At 31.4% G+C, this 14,370-nt stretch overlaps 1 protein-coding gene across 1 annotated transcript in view; it reads right to left on the reverse strand.

Moving 5' to 3' along the window:
* Window positions 1–7,316: 7,316 nt before the first annotated feature.
* VAD1 (GRAM domain family protein) overlaps window positions 7,317–14,370 on the reverse strand; it is a 42,242-nt gene continuing 35,188 nt past the window's right edge. The window contains exons 13-18 of the mRNA XM_028236836.2: window positions 11,609–11,675; window positions 11,039–11,138; window positions 9,988–10,049; window positions 9,847–9,889; window positions 9,437–9,726; window positions 7,317–7,862 (exon numbers count right to left, since the gene is read on the reverse strand). Coding sequence (XP_028092637.2) covers window positions 7,614–7,862; window positions 9,437–9,726; window positions 9,847–9,889; window positions 9,988–10,049; window positions 11,039–11,138; window positions 11,609–11,675 — 811 coding nt within the window. The 3' untranslated portion in view covers window positions 7,317–7,613. The remainder of the gene's footprint in view (window positions 7,863–9,436; window positions 9,727–9,846; window positions 9,890–9,987; window positions 10,050–11,038; window positions 11,139–11,608; window positions 11,676–14,370) is intronic.

A 14,370-nucleotide genomic window follows, 5' to 3' on the forward strand; every position in this document is an offset into this window, starting at 1 on the left:
TAAAAAATCATGTTACTCGGATATCGATATTCCCTTGATCGGAAAACATTTTTGTTAACAATTTATTTTTAAAATCATATTTACCACTGACAAAAATGTGTTCGATCAAGGGACTACCGATACCCAATCAATGTGATTTTTTACAAACATGAGGTACTCGATGAGTTCTACACATTGATGGTTCGGATTATCTAAATAGGACCTTATGGTGGGCCCCACATGCCCAACAGTACACTCTCATCCATATAGTAGATTAAAGAGAAGCCTCTCCCGATTTTTAATGTATTAATTCAATCAGATCACAATTAATTATGAATTCTTAATTATTTATTATAATTCTTAAATTTTTATTTTAATTTAATTATATTTTAGATCACAAGTAATCCTAAATATTTAAATATTTATGGTAATTACTAACTTTTTTATATAATTTTAATTTAATTATATTTTATATCACAATTAATCCTAAATTCTTGATTATTTATTATAATTTTGTTAAATCTAATTTTAATTTAATTACATTTTAGATCACATCTTAATTATTGTTTATTTTATATTTCATTTAATTATATTTTAAATTAATTATTAATTATATTTTATATTTTATTTTATTTTATTTTAATTAACATATTAATCTAATTTTAGATTTGTAGAAAATTGGGGTAAAATTATCCTTTTGTTATATTAATTTTATTCTAATTTTTCAAAAAACAAAACTCACTTTAAAAAATGATGTGTAATACACTTTCCGTTAGTTTGGATGAAAAAATTAACTGTAACACTTTAATTTAAAACCACATAAGGGCTTTCTGGCCATATTTAAATGACAAGAGAGTAAAGTACTCTAACCCCAAATCCCAAGGGGTAAAGTGAATTAAACCCTAAATTTACTGATACGTAATTTAAGAATTTATTAAGAAAAAATTTGAGCGCACAAAAAGTTTTAAATACATAATGTATAGGTACACGAACATTTTTATCTTCCTTTTGTGTATTTCATATTTGGAATAACACAGCTTTTATATTTACTCGCTTATAAACTGATCAAACTTATTTATATACTTATGTATGAAATTATTTTATCTTCATCCTAATACAATCAATCCCCAAACCTAATAGCATACCATTAATTGATTGTTTGGTTTTGGTATCTTAATTTGTGAAAATTAATTTTAAATATATTTGATAAACTTTTGGATTTTTGGTTGAAATATAATTTTGTTTTAAACTAGAAAAAAAATTATAATTATATGTTCAGTGAACTTTTTCCCATTATATATTTCAAACCCACCCAATCCGCTCAAATTGTTGTTTAAAATTGCCAAAATATTATAATAGTCATATTTTATTTATTATATGGGTAAATTACAAATACACTCCTGAGGTTTATTTAAAATATAAATTATCTCCTGTGGTTTGAAAAATTACAAATTCTTCCTTGTCAAAATTTTTTATTTAACAGAATTAACTGAAAAAGTGAAATTTTTAATTGTTCACCTATGCAATAATAAAATTTTCTGAATTATTAATTGAAATAAAATTTTAACGTTATTAAAAATTGTTAATTAACTTGATGATTTATTAATAAAATGACTTATTTATTATGAAATTAGAAATATTATGAGATATATTGTAATTTCTAAAATTATAGAAAATAATTTATAATTTAAGTATATTTCAGGGGATGTGTTTGTAATTTACCTTAAATAAACCCATCACGTTGCTTACCTTGTGTGATTGAAGACCACATTTAGAGAGAGAATATGATTTTTGTATGCATTATATATGTGGTCCTACTGGCAGTACATACCTTTAGTCCCATGTTTATATAACAAATAAAGATGGTCCCAATTAACCAATAAAATTAAGAAAAATGATATATGATAAACAAAATATGATGAGAAATACTATTTATCACCAGTTTTAACTAATAAAACCAAACAAATCAATATAAATTTGATTATTATAGCACTACTCTATTTATGAGTATAGTTGGGCAAATATCCAGTTAGGTCGTCTAACCCGTTTAACTTGACTCAATTCGATTTAAATTGGACAACTTTGATGTAACAAACAAATAGATGTTGGTCTAACAATTTTAAAAAGTCAGATTTTGATTGGGTGGCGAATATCCAATGTTAACAAAACCTAACAACCAACATACCATGCATACCAAGCCTAAATTCAGCAATCATTACGTAGTACATGTAACCTCATAATATGAGAGAAACAAACCACAACCACAAAAGTATCAAACTCTTCTCTATAAAAATTGAACCCGAGACATCATACTGTAAATGGTGTTACACAACCATTGGGCCAAATGACTTAATTCCTCACTCCTTCTCATTGTTCACTTGAAAAAAATTAGTTTTTTTTATTTTATTTTATAAAATAAACAATAGGATTTCTCTTTTTTGATGAATAAAATTAAAATTGGTTCAATCCACAATTCAATTCGCATTCACTTGTCACTTCGTCCAACCTCCTTAATCAATTTCAAAATCATAAATGAATTAATTGTAGATGAAATTTTCTCAATCCAAAACCTTATTCAATCAATAGATAAATGACATACAATTCACCGAACTGACCCAGCAAATACAATCATTTACGAGGATGCAAAAGAGCACAGGTATGAAGTTCAGAAGTCAATCAATACTATAAAATAAAATAATAATAAAAAAAAAGTCAACTTATTAATTTATTTGAGTCACATTTTTTACACAATTTCTTAAAAAAAAAAAATCAATAAATTAATTTTTTCTCTACTCCCAAAACAAGTCTCTAATTACCAAGTACTCCTGAAAACAGCAATTTGAGGGGGTGTCTCATTTTCTCTCTCTACTTATTATATATTCATATGTTTCTTGAAAGGGTGCACAAGAAATCAAACGCAACTTTCATCAACTGTCAAACCAATTTCAGTGGTTAGATGATAAAAATTAATAAATTTATGAATAAGATTTATTTTATCTCTCTATGATATTATTTGATAGTATTTTACTGCCTTATCTTTTAAAAATAGTCCTATACTATTATATAATTTTAGATTAAAATATAACTGTTAACTCCATTAACTATAAATATAAAATAACTATAATAACCTTAAATCTTTTTTTTTTTTCCTCTTCTTTCATACATATAATTTTTAAGAGAGAGACTTCTCTTTAGTTCACTGTGCAGGCTGGAGCGTACTGTTAGATCCATGGAGACCATCACAAGTTCCGTTTCGATAATCTGAACCATGCAATATGTAAAACTCATCGAGTACTTTGTGTTTATAAAAAAATCACGTTACTCGGATATCGGTAGCCCCTTGATCGGAAAATATTTTTGTTAACAATTTATTTTTAAAATCATATTTACAATTGACAAAAATGTGTTTCGATCAAGAGGCTATTGATATCCGATCAACGTGATTTTTTGCAAACATGAAGTACTCAACGATTTCTACATATTAAACGGTTCGGATTATCGAAACGAGACCTGTGGTGGACCCCACATGCCCAACAATACTCCAATCCACATAGTGGACTATAGAGAGGCATCTCTCAATTTTTAATGTCTAGTATTAATTCAATTAGATCACAATTAATTATAAATTCTTAATTATTTATTGTAATTCTTCAATTTTTATTTTTATTTAATTATATTTTAGATCACAATTAATCCTAAATATTTATTATAATTACTAATTTTTTAATATATTTTTAATTTAATTATATTTTATATCACAATTAATTCTAAATTCTTAATTATTTATTATAATTCAGTTAATCTAATTTTAATTTAATTATATTTTAGATCACATCTTAATCATTGTTTATTTTATATTTTATTTAATTATATTTTAAATTAATTCTTAATTATATTTTATATTTTAATTTATTTTATTTTATTTTATTTTAATTAACATATTTATCTAATTTTAGATTTGATGAAAATGGTGGTAAAATTATCCTTTTGTTGTATTAATTTTATTCTAATTTTTTAAAAAACAAAACTCACTCTAAAAAATGGTGTGTAATACACTTTCCGTTACTTTAGATGGAAAAACTAACGGTAGCACTTTAATATAAAACCATATAGGGCCTTTCTCGCTATATTTATTTCAATTAAATTCATTGATATGTAATTTAAGAATTTATTAAGAAAAATTTTGAGTGCAAAAAAAGTTTTACATACATAATGTATAGATACACGAACATTTTTATCTTCCATTTGTGTATTTCATATTTGGAATAACACAGCTGTTATATTTACTCACTTATAAACTGATCAAACTTATTTATATATTTATGTATGAAATTATTTTTTCTTCAACCTAATACAATCAATCCCCAAACCTAATAGCATACCATTAATTTGATTGTTTGGTGTCTTAATTTGTGAAAATTAATTTTAAATATATTTGATCACCTGTTGGATTTTTTGTTGAAATATAATTTTGTTTAAAACTAGAAAAAAAAATCATAGTTATATGTTCAATGATGTTCTTACCATTATAAATTTCAAACCCACCCAATTTGCTCAAATTGTTGTTTAAAATTGCCAAAACATTCAACTAATTCACCAATTTTGAGGATGGATGATTCGATGAAATATTAGAAAATTCTCAATTTGCCAAGAGCAATTTAGTTGATATATTTTCTCAAAATTTAACTAAACCGACTGACGCACATCTCTCTCTTTATTCATGGCAAGAGAGTGAAAACATTTTAGAATCCAATTTTATTCACTCATCATCTCTCTTTTTTTTATTCAAAAAAAGTTTAGGAGGAGGGGTGGCTACCCCCACTCCAGGGTCAGGGAAAGTGTTACGCAATATCGCCCTCCAACAAAGGATTGCCGACAGCGAGACTCAAACCTAAACCAAATACGTGAAGGGAACGAGCCTTACCAACTAAACCAACCCTTGTTGGTATTATTCACTCATATCACCTTCCTATGTGATTGACTCTTTCACGGTGATACACCAATCTGAGCTCACTTAAAACAGTGAATTCGAATAAAAAAACCATTTACATAACAGGTTAATATTTACCTATTTATCAAGTGGATAAACAAATTTATTTTGAAAAATTCTATTCACACCGTACAAAAAATCTCAATACATATACTATTTATGTCATTCGGACATAAATTTCAAAATAAAAGTTAAATATTTTAACATAAACTTCCGAATAAAAAATAATTATTCAGATATATATTAAGCCTTCGTTTGATTTTCATTGTGGTTTTCATTGTGAGTTATATAATCACAAAAGATAAAAAAAAAGTTACAAAATCACAAAAAGACAAAAAAAACTACAAAAGTACCAAACTACCCCATATACAAACAAAAAGTCAAAAAAGCATCATTCTATACTAAGGGCAATTTTGTCATTCTAAAGCCAAAAAGTCAAAAAAACCAAACAAGAATACCAAACGACTAAAAAAGTCTCAGGTTAAAAAAGTCAAAAAAATCAAAAAATCAATTAAAAAAGCCAAAACCAAACGACACCTAAACAAAATATGTATTTAAAGAATTTATTTGTATTTGGACACAAATGATGTGTATTGAAATTTTTTATATTGTGCGAACAAAATTGCTCATTTATTTTTGGCATTTTGGGCGCAAAACAGATGCAGCCTTTTAAAATCTGGAAGCAGAAGCACTTTTCCTTGAGCAATGCCAATGAAATGAAATGTCAGGAATTTCAGTGAGGTTGCATTACAAGAGTCCCTTTGATTTGATCAAAAGCGTAAACACCTTAACTATAAGGTCAAAAAAATGGTGAAACATGCAAAACGACTTATCCAAAGTGAAACTTGTGGCAACTTAGTAAGCCCTTGAAATATAAATATTGAGGTCTCAAGTTTCACTCTCTGACATTAACCGCAGGCAATATTATATATGGTTGATAAGACATACCTTTCAAATAGGGGTGTAATCTTGGCCCGTGGCCTGCGGGCGGCCCGAAGTCTGCCTGCAGCCCGAGGTGGACCGGCCCGTTTAGATCCGAGCCCGAGCCCAGTCCGATGGCTTGGACCATCATTTTGAAGCCCGGCCCGACCCATTGGCCCACTCAAAGCCCGCCCAAAAGCCCAACCCAAGGCCCGACCCACCCGATACCTAGTGTTATTTTTAATGAAAAATAATAAAATTTTAATGGAAAAAATTAAAAAAAAAATTAAAAATGGGTTAAGCCCGCTCAAAGCCCGAGCCTAGGCCCAAGCCCAGGGGTCTGGCCCACTGGCCCGTCCAAGCCCGAATACCCCTTGGGCCTGGGCTTAGTTTTCTGGCCCGTGGCTCGGCCCGGCCCGATTTTTTTGCGGGAGCTTGCAAGGCCCAATATGATCTGGGCTCGGGCCAGACCAAAATTACACCCCTACTTTCAAACCTGGGCAAATTGTACCCAGTATCAAGAGTTTAGGTTTGAATATCCGCCTATTTATGAGTCCCGCAACTTACTACTACATAGTTGAGTAATCCTGCTATATAATATCATATAAGGATGACCTCTGAAATCTCGACTCCTTAGGATGAGATCACCCTTTCTAATTAAACCTTTGACTTTTTCAAAGTAACTTATTAACATCTTCAAAGAGTAACTCAATTTTACCAGTCATTTTTGCTAGTAAAAAGGAACAAAAAGTACAATCTTTATTTTAGCTCAATAACTTATTCTAACACTTTGTCTCTCTCTCTCTCTAGTTCTCAATTGCTATATTTTTTTTTTAGATACATTAGAAAACCTTAATTGTTATATTTGAATCATAAGTTTAGATAAGAATTTGAAAAAGTAAACAAAAAAAGAAAATGATGAGTGAAATATAATTATATTTTATTCACATGTCACCTTGATTATCGAAGGTTGGAGGTGCAAATCGGAGATAGTTGGCAACTGTGAAATATGGTGGTGATTTCTAACAAGACATGGTAAGCAAACATGATTGTCAGTGGTGGTTGGTAGTAATTGAAAATGACTTCCATCGAGAGGTAGTGGCAAAAAGTGACCATCACTAGTGATTTCCAAAAGAGGTCATCGACAAAGGTGGACCGGAGGTGGTGGTGATAAGTGGTGGGTGGAGAAATAAACAAAAGAATTTTAAACAAGTGAAACCTAATTTTTTGTGATTACAAAAATTTAATAAAATTTATAAATTGTTTACAAATTTTTAAAAACCAAAAAGGATATCAAACAAGTTTTTGTTTACAATTTTTTAAATTATTGCATATATAAACATAACTGTAAATACAAATGTTACCAAACAAGCGTTAAACAATACCCAAAAAGTGTATTGAAAATTCCATAATGCAATACCAAACAAGACCTTAGAATGTGTATATATATTATAGAAACAAACACAATACAAGTAACAAGGTTGTCCTGAGTCCACAAGCATAATCTCACAAGCACAAATGCCAAGTTCTAAAATGCAAGGCCAGGCCAGCAAAGTTGTACACAAATTGTGATTAGCACAAACTCAACATCAATTTTCTCATCTTCCAGATTGAAATGTATTTTTCAGATTTACAAATTGAATTTAAAATAATAAAAAAAAAATGAAAATCAAATGAACATTTACCGGCACAATGAAGAATGGGCATATGTACAGTTTACCTATCATCTTTGCTGCCTTCTAAAGTACTCTAGATCTTCCAGTTGTGCTTTCAAGAATGTGTGCTCGTGCCGCATCTTTTCTAGCAAGGTCTCAATCACATGCATTTCGTCCTTGAGATGGTCAATCCGCTTCTCCACCCAGGCCATCGTTCCAGGCATTCGTTCGCTTAAACTGCACGTGGTACTCATGTAATCGGGTTGAGGAATCAATTGGACTTGTTGAGGTCTACTTAGCAGCATGACTATGCTTAGCTGCAGCAAATGAAGAAACCAAAAACAAGTCCTAAGTTTGAGCATAAGAAAAAGTTTAAGCAATATGGAGAAGTAACAATAGTTAGTTTTTTTCCTTCTATAAATAATGTTATGAAAAACAGTTAAATAAACATGAGCAAAAATTGAAATAGTAATAATATAGTAATAGTAATTATAAATGGTCATTGATAATATTGAACAAGGAAAATGGATATGGATAGATGGGAAAATTAAATCCTGGTAACCAGCTCAACAACAGAATGGAGCACATAACAAGAAAAAAACTAGTCTCACCAGGCAAATTTGTCCTACATGTGCAACATGGCAGCTGCCGTACAATAGCCAACAGCGGAAAAAGGTTAAAAAAATATTAAGATATTCTCTAACTATTTTTGTAATTCTCATGTTTGAAGCTCATTAATTTGTTCAGTTCAACATGAACTCAGCTTAACAAGCTAAGAAGCGCTCTGGGACTAGATAGAATCCAACTAATCCAACTCAAGCCAAGATCAAATGAAGTAGGAATTCATTGAAACTAATGAGGAACCCACTAATTGGTTTGGCCCGGCTCATTTTTACCCTACATATAAGGGTTACACTCTCTTCATGTGTGCACATATTTAAGACACCCTCAATATACTTCACCCACAAACTAAACCAGGTATATTTTCAAACAGCAAGGACAAACTAAATTCCAATCAATATTAACTAAGAGGCAAGATGGACTTTCTTGCACACACCACGGATTTCCAGTCACGTTCAACAACTTATTCTAGCATTATGGCAATACTTATTATTAAAATATCAAAAGACTATTTACATCATGTGCGCTCCTAAGACATCCTCAATATATTTCACTGTCTAAACAAGGTATATTTCCAAATAGCAAGGATAAAATAATTTCCAATAAATATTATCTTATGGGGGCAAGATGAACTTTCTTGCACACATTGCAGATATGATCCAGTCATGCCCATCAATTTATAATAGCATTAAAGGAATACTAAAACTTTCAAAGATAATTCCTTTCTAGACTGATATCATAACATTAATATATAACCAACACATCAAAATTAATTCAAAAACAAGAAGAATTGAATTTTGAATTGATATTGATATGTAAATCGCTTGAATTTTTAACATAATACTAAACAACAGAAATTTTTAAAATTGAATTCTATGACAAATCAACATACTACTCTATGCCATTTAAGTCCTGCATCATTGTACGAAAAATCAAAATTCAAAACCATAAACAAATTTGCAGGTAATGGTCGAGATAAAACAGAAAACATACCCTATCATTTAGCAAGATGGTTTAAATAACTACCATGGAACAACAACAATGGCGCAAATGAATAAATTAAGACTATATAAACACTTCAGCAGTAAAACATCTTGGATTGTCTCTAACAAGAAATCCAAAAATGGATCACCCCTCAACCATAATAATAAGAACAACTATCGTCATAAGCTAAATGAACCAAATTCCTAATTCAAATGAAAGAATTACTTAACCCAATTACCCTCAATGTAAATTGGAAAGATACTCATGAAAGTTAAGAAGTATTTACCTGCATCAGTAGAAGAATCATAACAAGGGTAATCACTACAACCAGTGGAACTTGGCTTTGAGATTTCAAAGACAAATAGAATTTCACCATGGATTCTCTAAATAAAGATGCAAGGGAAGTAACACCATTCGACATCCCATGCAAGCGATCACCAACTAGTTGGTTAACATCCTCAGAATCTGGCAACATCTGTGACATCCTTGAGTCGCTTGCTCCTTGTGACCCTTCCAAAAGTTCCCCGGTTTTTTCTTGCCTTTCTTCATGAATTTGACCATTCATAATGAGGACAGCTGTAGGACCAAAAAAAAAAAAACAATAGGAGAAGCACTCCTATTATCAGTATCACCTAAAGCATGAAAAATATAGAGCAGTAACTAGTTATTAAAAAATTGCCACTTTAACAAACCTACCTTCTTCTTTCTCAAGGTTCTTTTGCTTCAACAGTACATGTGCCTGAATAAAAAGCTAATATATCAATCCATAATAGAAAGTAAAACTCTTGATAGAGAGCAAATTCAATGAACATGCAAGAAATGGGAAGCAAGAAGTACATGTTTCATCCAAACCACATAAGCATCTCGAGCCTCTTCAACAGTAGTCTGCACTATCTTCCCTGCAAAAACGTTCACCAACCGGGCATTCATCAAACCAAAACTCAAGATAATGCTTATAAGGAATTTTAATCAGCATTTCAAGCCAAAAGAACAGCATACAGAGGAAAAAGCCACAGTCAAGCATACTCATAGTAAGTTATTTTGGCCTGCATCCAAGCATATATCAACAAGATGTACAGTGCAGCAATGAATAAAACACAAGGGTCACAACATGCCTTAATTTACCCCACATGAAAAAATATTAATCACTAGATATTAACCTTTTTTATTGATTCATTTGCTTAGGCGGAATCTTTTGTCTATCAACATGTTCAACATCTCAGTAAATCTAACAAGTCTAACAAAGCTTCACAATTGCAGAAAGTCCTATTGCAACCACAGGACCAGAAAATCACTTTTGCTGCACCCTTGGCAGATGTTCAATAGAATCCTAGTCTAATATATATCAGTTAGTAGAGTTAACCTTTGTATCAACCACTAACCTTAACTCATGAAGATATCAACTAGTTAAGAGACTGCCAAATTAGGCTTGTGAACTCAAATCCAACTAACCATTTGCATTAAAACTATATTTTTGTAAATAACTGGTTTCCTACATATCTATAATACGCAAGGACTCAAACTGCAATTTATTTCATTTTGCATTGTCATTATTTTTTTACAGACTATAAAGTGCATATTCTTTTCAGTACTATTTCTAATTTAACAAACAATATATGAATGGTGCTATTTATCCCCACAACAAGTAGCTGCTAAATATAAAAATGTTAGTTCTAGACAAATTCGAAATAGATGTGGAATCATGACACTGTCAACACCACCTAGATATATCCAAAACATTTGAGACATATTTCCAAACTGAGATCAGAAAAAAGTGACATTAAGTTGTGCTTACCCAACAACTTAGTCCAAACTACTATCTGCAAGGAACTAAAATCATAACATGAATGCATAGCCTAAACACATTTGTTTGTCAATTTAGGCACACCTTTCCACATAGTTTTCTTGGAAAATACGACATTCACATATACTCTCACAATGCAGCCTTCTTTTGATTCGTCACCATCTCTCTCAACATCCCAGAGCCCCTGAGCAATCGACGGGAAAAAGAGAAACAAAAAATATGTTAACTGCATGAGAAATTTCATTAGTTCTGTACAATCTACAAAGGCAACGGCCCACTAAAAGTCCAATAAGGAAAACAATAACATCTTCAGAAGGGTCTGTCTGTTGTCTGTTGCTTTTCTTTGAACTCTTTCATCACTTAAACAGTTTTAAGTTTCTACGGTTCCTCTTGGATTTGTGTGTTTAGCACCTTGATATACAAAGCCAAAGTACAGCTCCCTGCCATTGAAAAGGCGTACTAATCCATACAGCTCATAAACAAAAACAAAATCCTAATGCAGAGTGCCAACAATTAATATGCCATCTTAACTACTACTAAATATATACAAAATTTACAAGAAATATCGAGATGGTTACCACAGCACAACATCAGCAGTGATATTAAAATTTAATACATAGCATGTAAATCAATTAGGTAAAGTATATCTCATACCTCAACATGGAAGTAATCTCCATAAGGTACATCACGGACTTCTTGGGAGGTTTCAATAACCAAATGACTGGCATAAATCAAAAACCAAAGTGTCAAAAACCAACTGTTGCATGCCCAATGATTAGAGTAACCAAATAAGAATGTACTATACAATCATGGACTGACACACAACATTACACAGAACAAAGACGATTAACGCATTGAAGGAATCAGTGGGCTTGGTGATCACCACGAAAAACTAGAGACACATAAACTACGGACAATTGGGGAACAAATAAACATGAATGGTACATTACCAGACCCAGTCTAAACATGAATGGTACATTAACAGTAGCGGCTACCGTCACAGTTGAAGTAGCAGTGACAGAGACGCAAGTTGGAGCAGACTTTGCATAATAGTCGCAACTACCAGAACTATCAAATTATTCTATGGATTGCACAACTTCACCAAATAACAATACAACATCATGTATTAACTCTACAATCACATAAATTTTGATTTCCACATGAATCTTCTCATAAACACAATTCAATATGTCCAATAAATTTTAAATTCTGTTTATACAAAAATTACTTATTTACAAGTTTATTTTTTGTACACCTACCATTGGTGTCATTTAAATCTAAACCATAGTTACCAGCAAAAAAACAACCCAAGAAATTTATGTTTTGGAACATGCATCCTGAAAAACTAAATTTAGCAAACCAAAGAGATCCAAACATTTTTTCCTACTCCTTAATTCTTTCCTCCTTGAGGAAAAACCATCAAATGCAATTAATTTAAATCAAGAAAGCCTCAAATTTTGAAGGGAACACATCTACAAAAAGCTGACTGTAATGCATCCAAAGCTGGTTCTATATGACTAGTTTGAAATTAGAGAACTAAAAAAAATAACTACAAATGCATTTTAATATATTGTGTTCCATTGAGTGTCCAGTTGTTAATAAAAAATTACACTCGACATTTAGCATTATCACTTAATACATTAACTACTGTGCTCTATTTAAACTAACCCTTATCATATCCCATTCTCAAGCATTTCCCATTCCCATTTTACGAACTACCACGATCATTTTCCAAGTAAGATCGACATAAACATATAAAAATCCAATATGTAAATATACAATCTAAATTGACAGTGATAGGCTAGAGAAAGAGAGCTTTCGCTACAATGGACTTGCAAAATTATAAAGGTCTTCACAATTTCAAGCCTAGCCTTTACGGTTTATTAATTAAACCCGACCTCAAATGAAGCCACAGCTTTGTTTCCTCTTCAACCATTCTTTTCTCGGCCTTCATATATATATACACATGATTCACTGCAGCACCAAACGAGCATAAATTTATTCCTCTCCCTCAAAAAATCAATGGTCAAATTGGCCTCGATTGCCACTGACCTAGCGAATAAAGCTATCTTTGGAGTAGCTAAGGAAAATACAATTCTACCCCCAAGACAAATAACAACAATAACAACAACAAATTACACCTACCCAACATATACCAACTATCCTAAACCCAACTCTTTCCCCAACTCCCCACTCTTCCTCGTTTTCACTCAAAAATCACAATCAATCTTATAAATTATAGTCATTGTTGTATTATTCACATTTATTTGAGTGATGAGAGCGTTCTAGAAATGAAAACATGTATATTTTTCAACATAATTGATGATTTGAAGACTTTTTCTGATTTCGAGCTTATTTGCCCAACCAGGCCCAAACAAATTTCATATGTTTGGACAAATGCGGCTAAATTGAGCTTCCTCTCTCTCTTTTCAAATCACACAGATGTACATCAAACCATTCTCAAATAACTCTCCGATGCATACCAAATTACTCCAAAACTATTGTAAACACTAAACAACATACACAAAAATAAATAAATAAAAACAATAAGATCGATAGTTACAAAACTATAATTACAACAAACTAATAATTGTAAATCCTATAAAAAATTAAAAAACTAGAACTAAAACACACACGCAAAGAATGGCCAACAATGGAACAATGGACCGACCTGGAATGGACGGTCATTGGAGGTTGTCATTTGGCAATGAACTAACCGACGACGGGAGAATGGGTGGAAAGAATGGTTGATGTGTTGGATTGTATAAAATGAGTGGGTGTGGAAAGAAAATTATTTTTTTAAATCTTTGGAAGGAGCAAAAGAAAAAGTTGGTGTTCATGAAGTATACACTCCATTTTAGTCATTGTATCTGTGCGAACGTCAGACACACCTCTAGCACGCTAGAACATGTGGAAAACACACCACATAGCATGTCAAGTTTTTTAATAACAATACACATTTAAGGTTTTATCATAATTTTAGACATGTGGCTTGGGGTAGTGAAGGTATAGCATTTAAGAACAAAAAGGGGTAGAAATTGGTGGGGGGGGAGACAAAACAAAAACAAAAATTTTCCCCTAATGTGTTCAATCTTCAATGTCTATCATATGTGCTCTAATATTCATTTGAGAGAGGCAAAGAGCATATCTCCTTGAAAACTTGGTCACTCCTCTCATCTTCTTTCTTCTCTTTTTTTTTCTTCTTTTTTTTTTTTTTTCCCCCGGGGGGGGGGGGTGTTTACTGAAAAGAAAAAAAGAAATACAAGAAAGCTTATGACACATGTCCCAAAGGGCAAACATTGGCATAGCTAAGAGACCCACTACCTCACAAAACAAAGCAATTAAAGAACATACCTAAGCCTACATAATCACCCACATGCCCAAGAGGATAGGCCAACTGAACAAGACATCGTCCT

Source organism: Camellia sinensis, chromosome 2 (genome assembly GCF_055761805.1).
Source record: "Camellia sinensis isolate YWXY chromosome 2, ASM5576180v1, whole genome shotgun sequence".
Taxonomy (NCBI): Eukaryota; Viridiplantae; Streptophyta; class Magnoliopsida; order Ericales; family Theaceae; genus Camellia; species Camellia sinensis.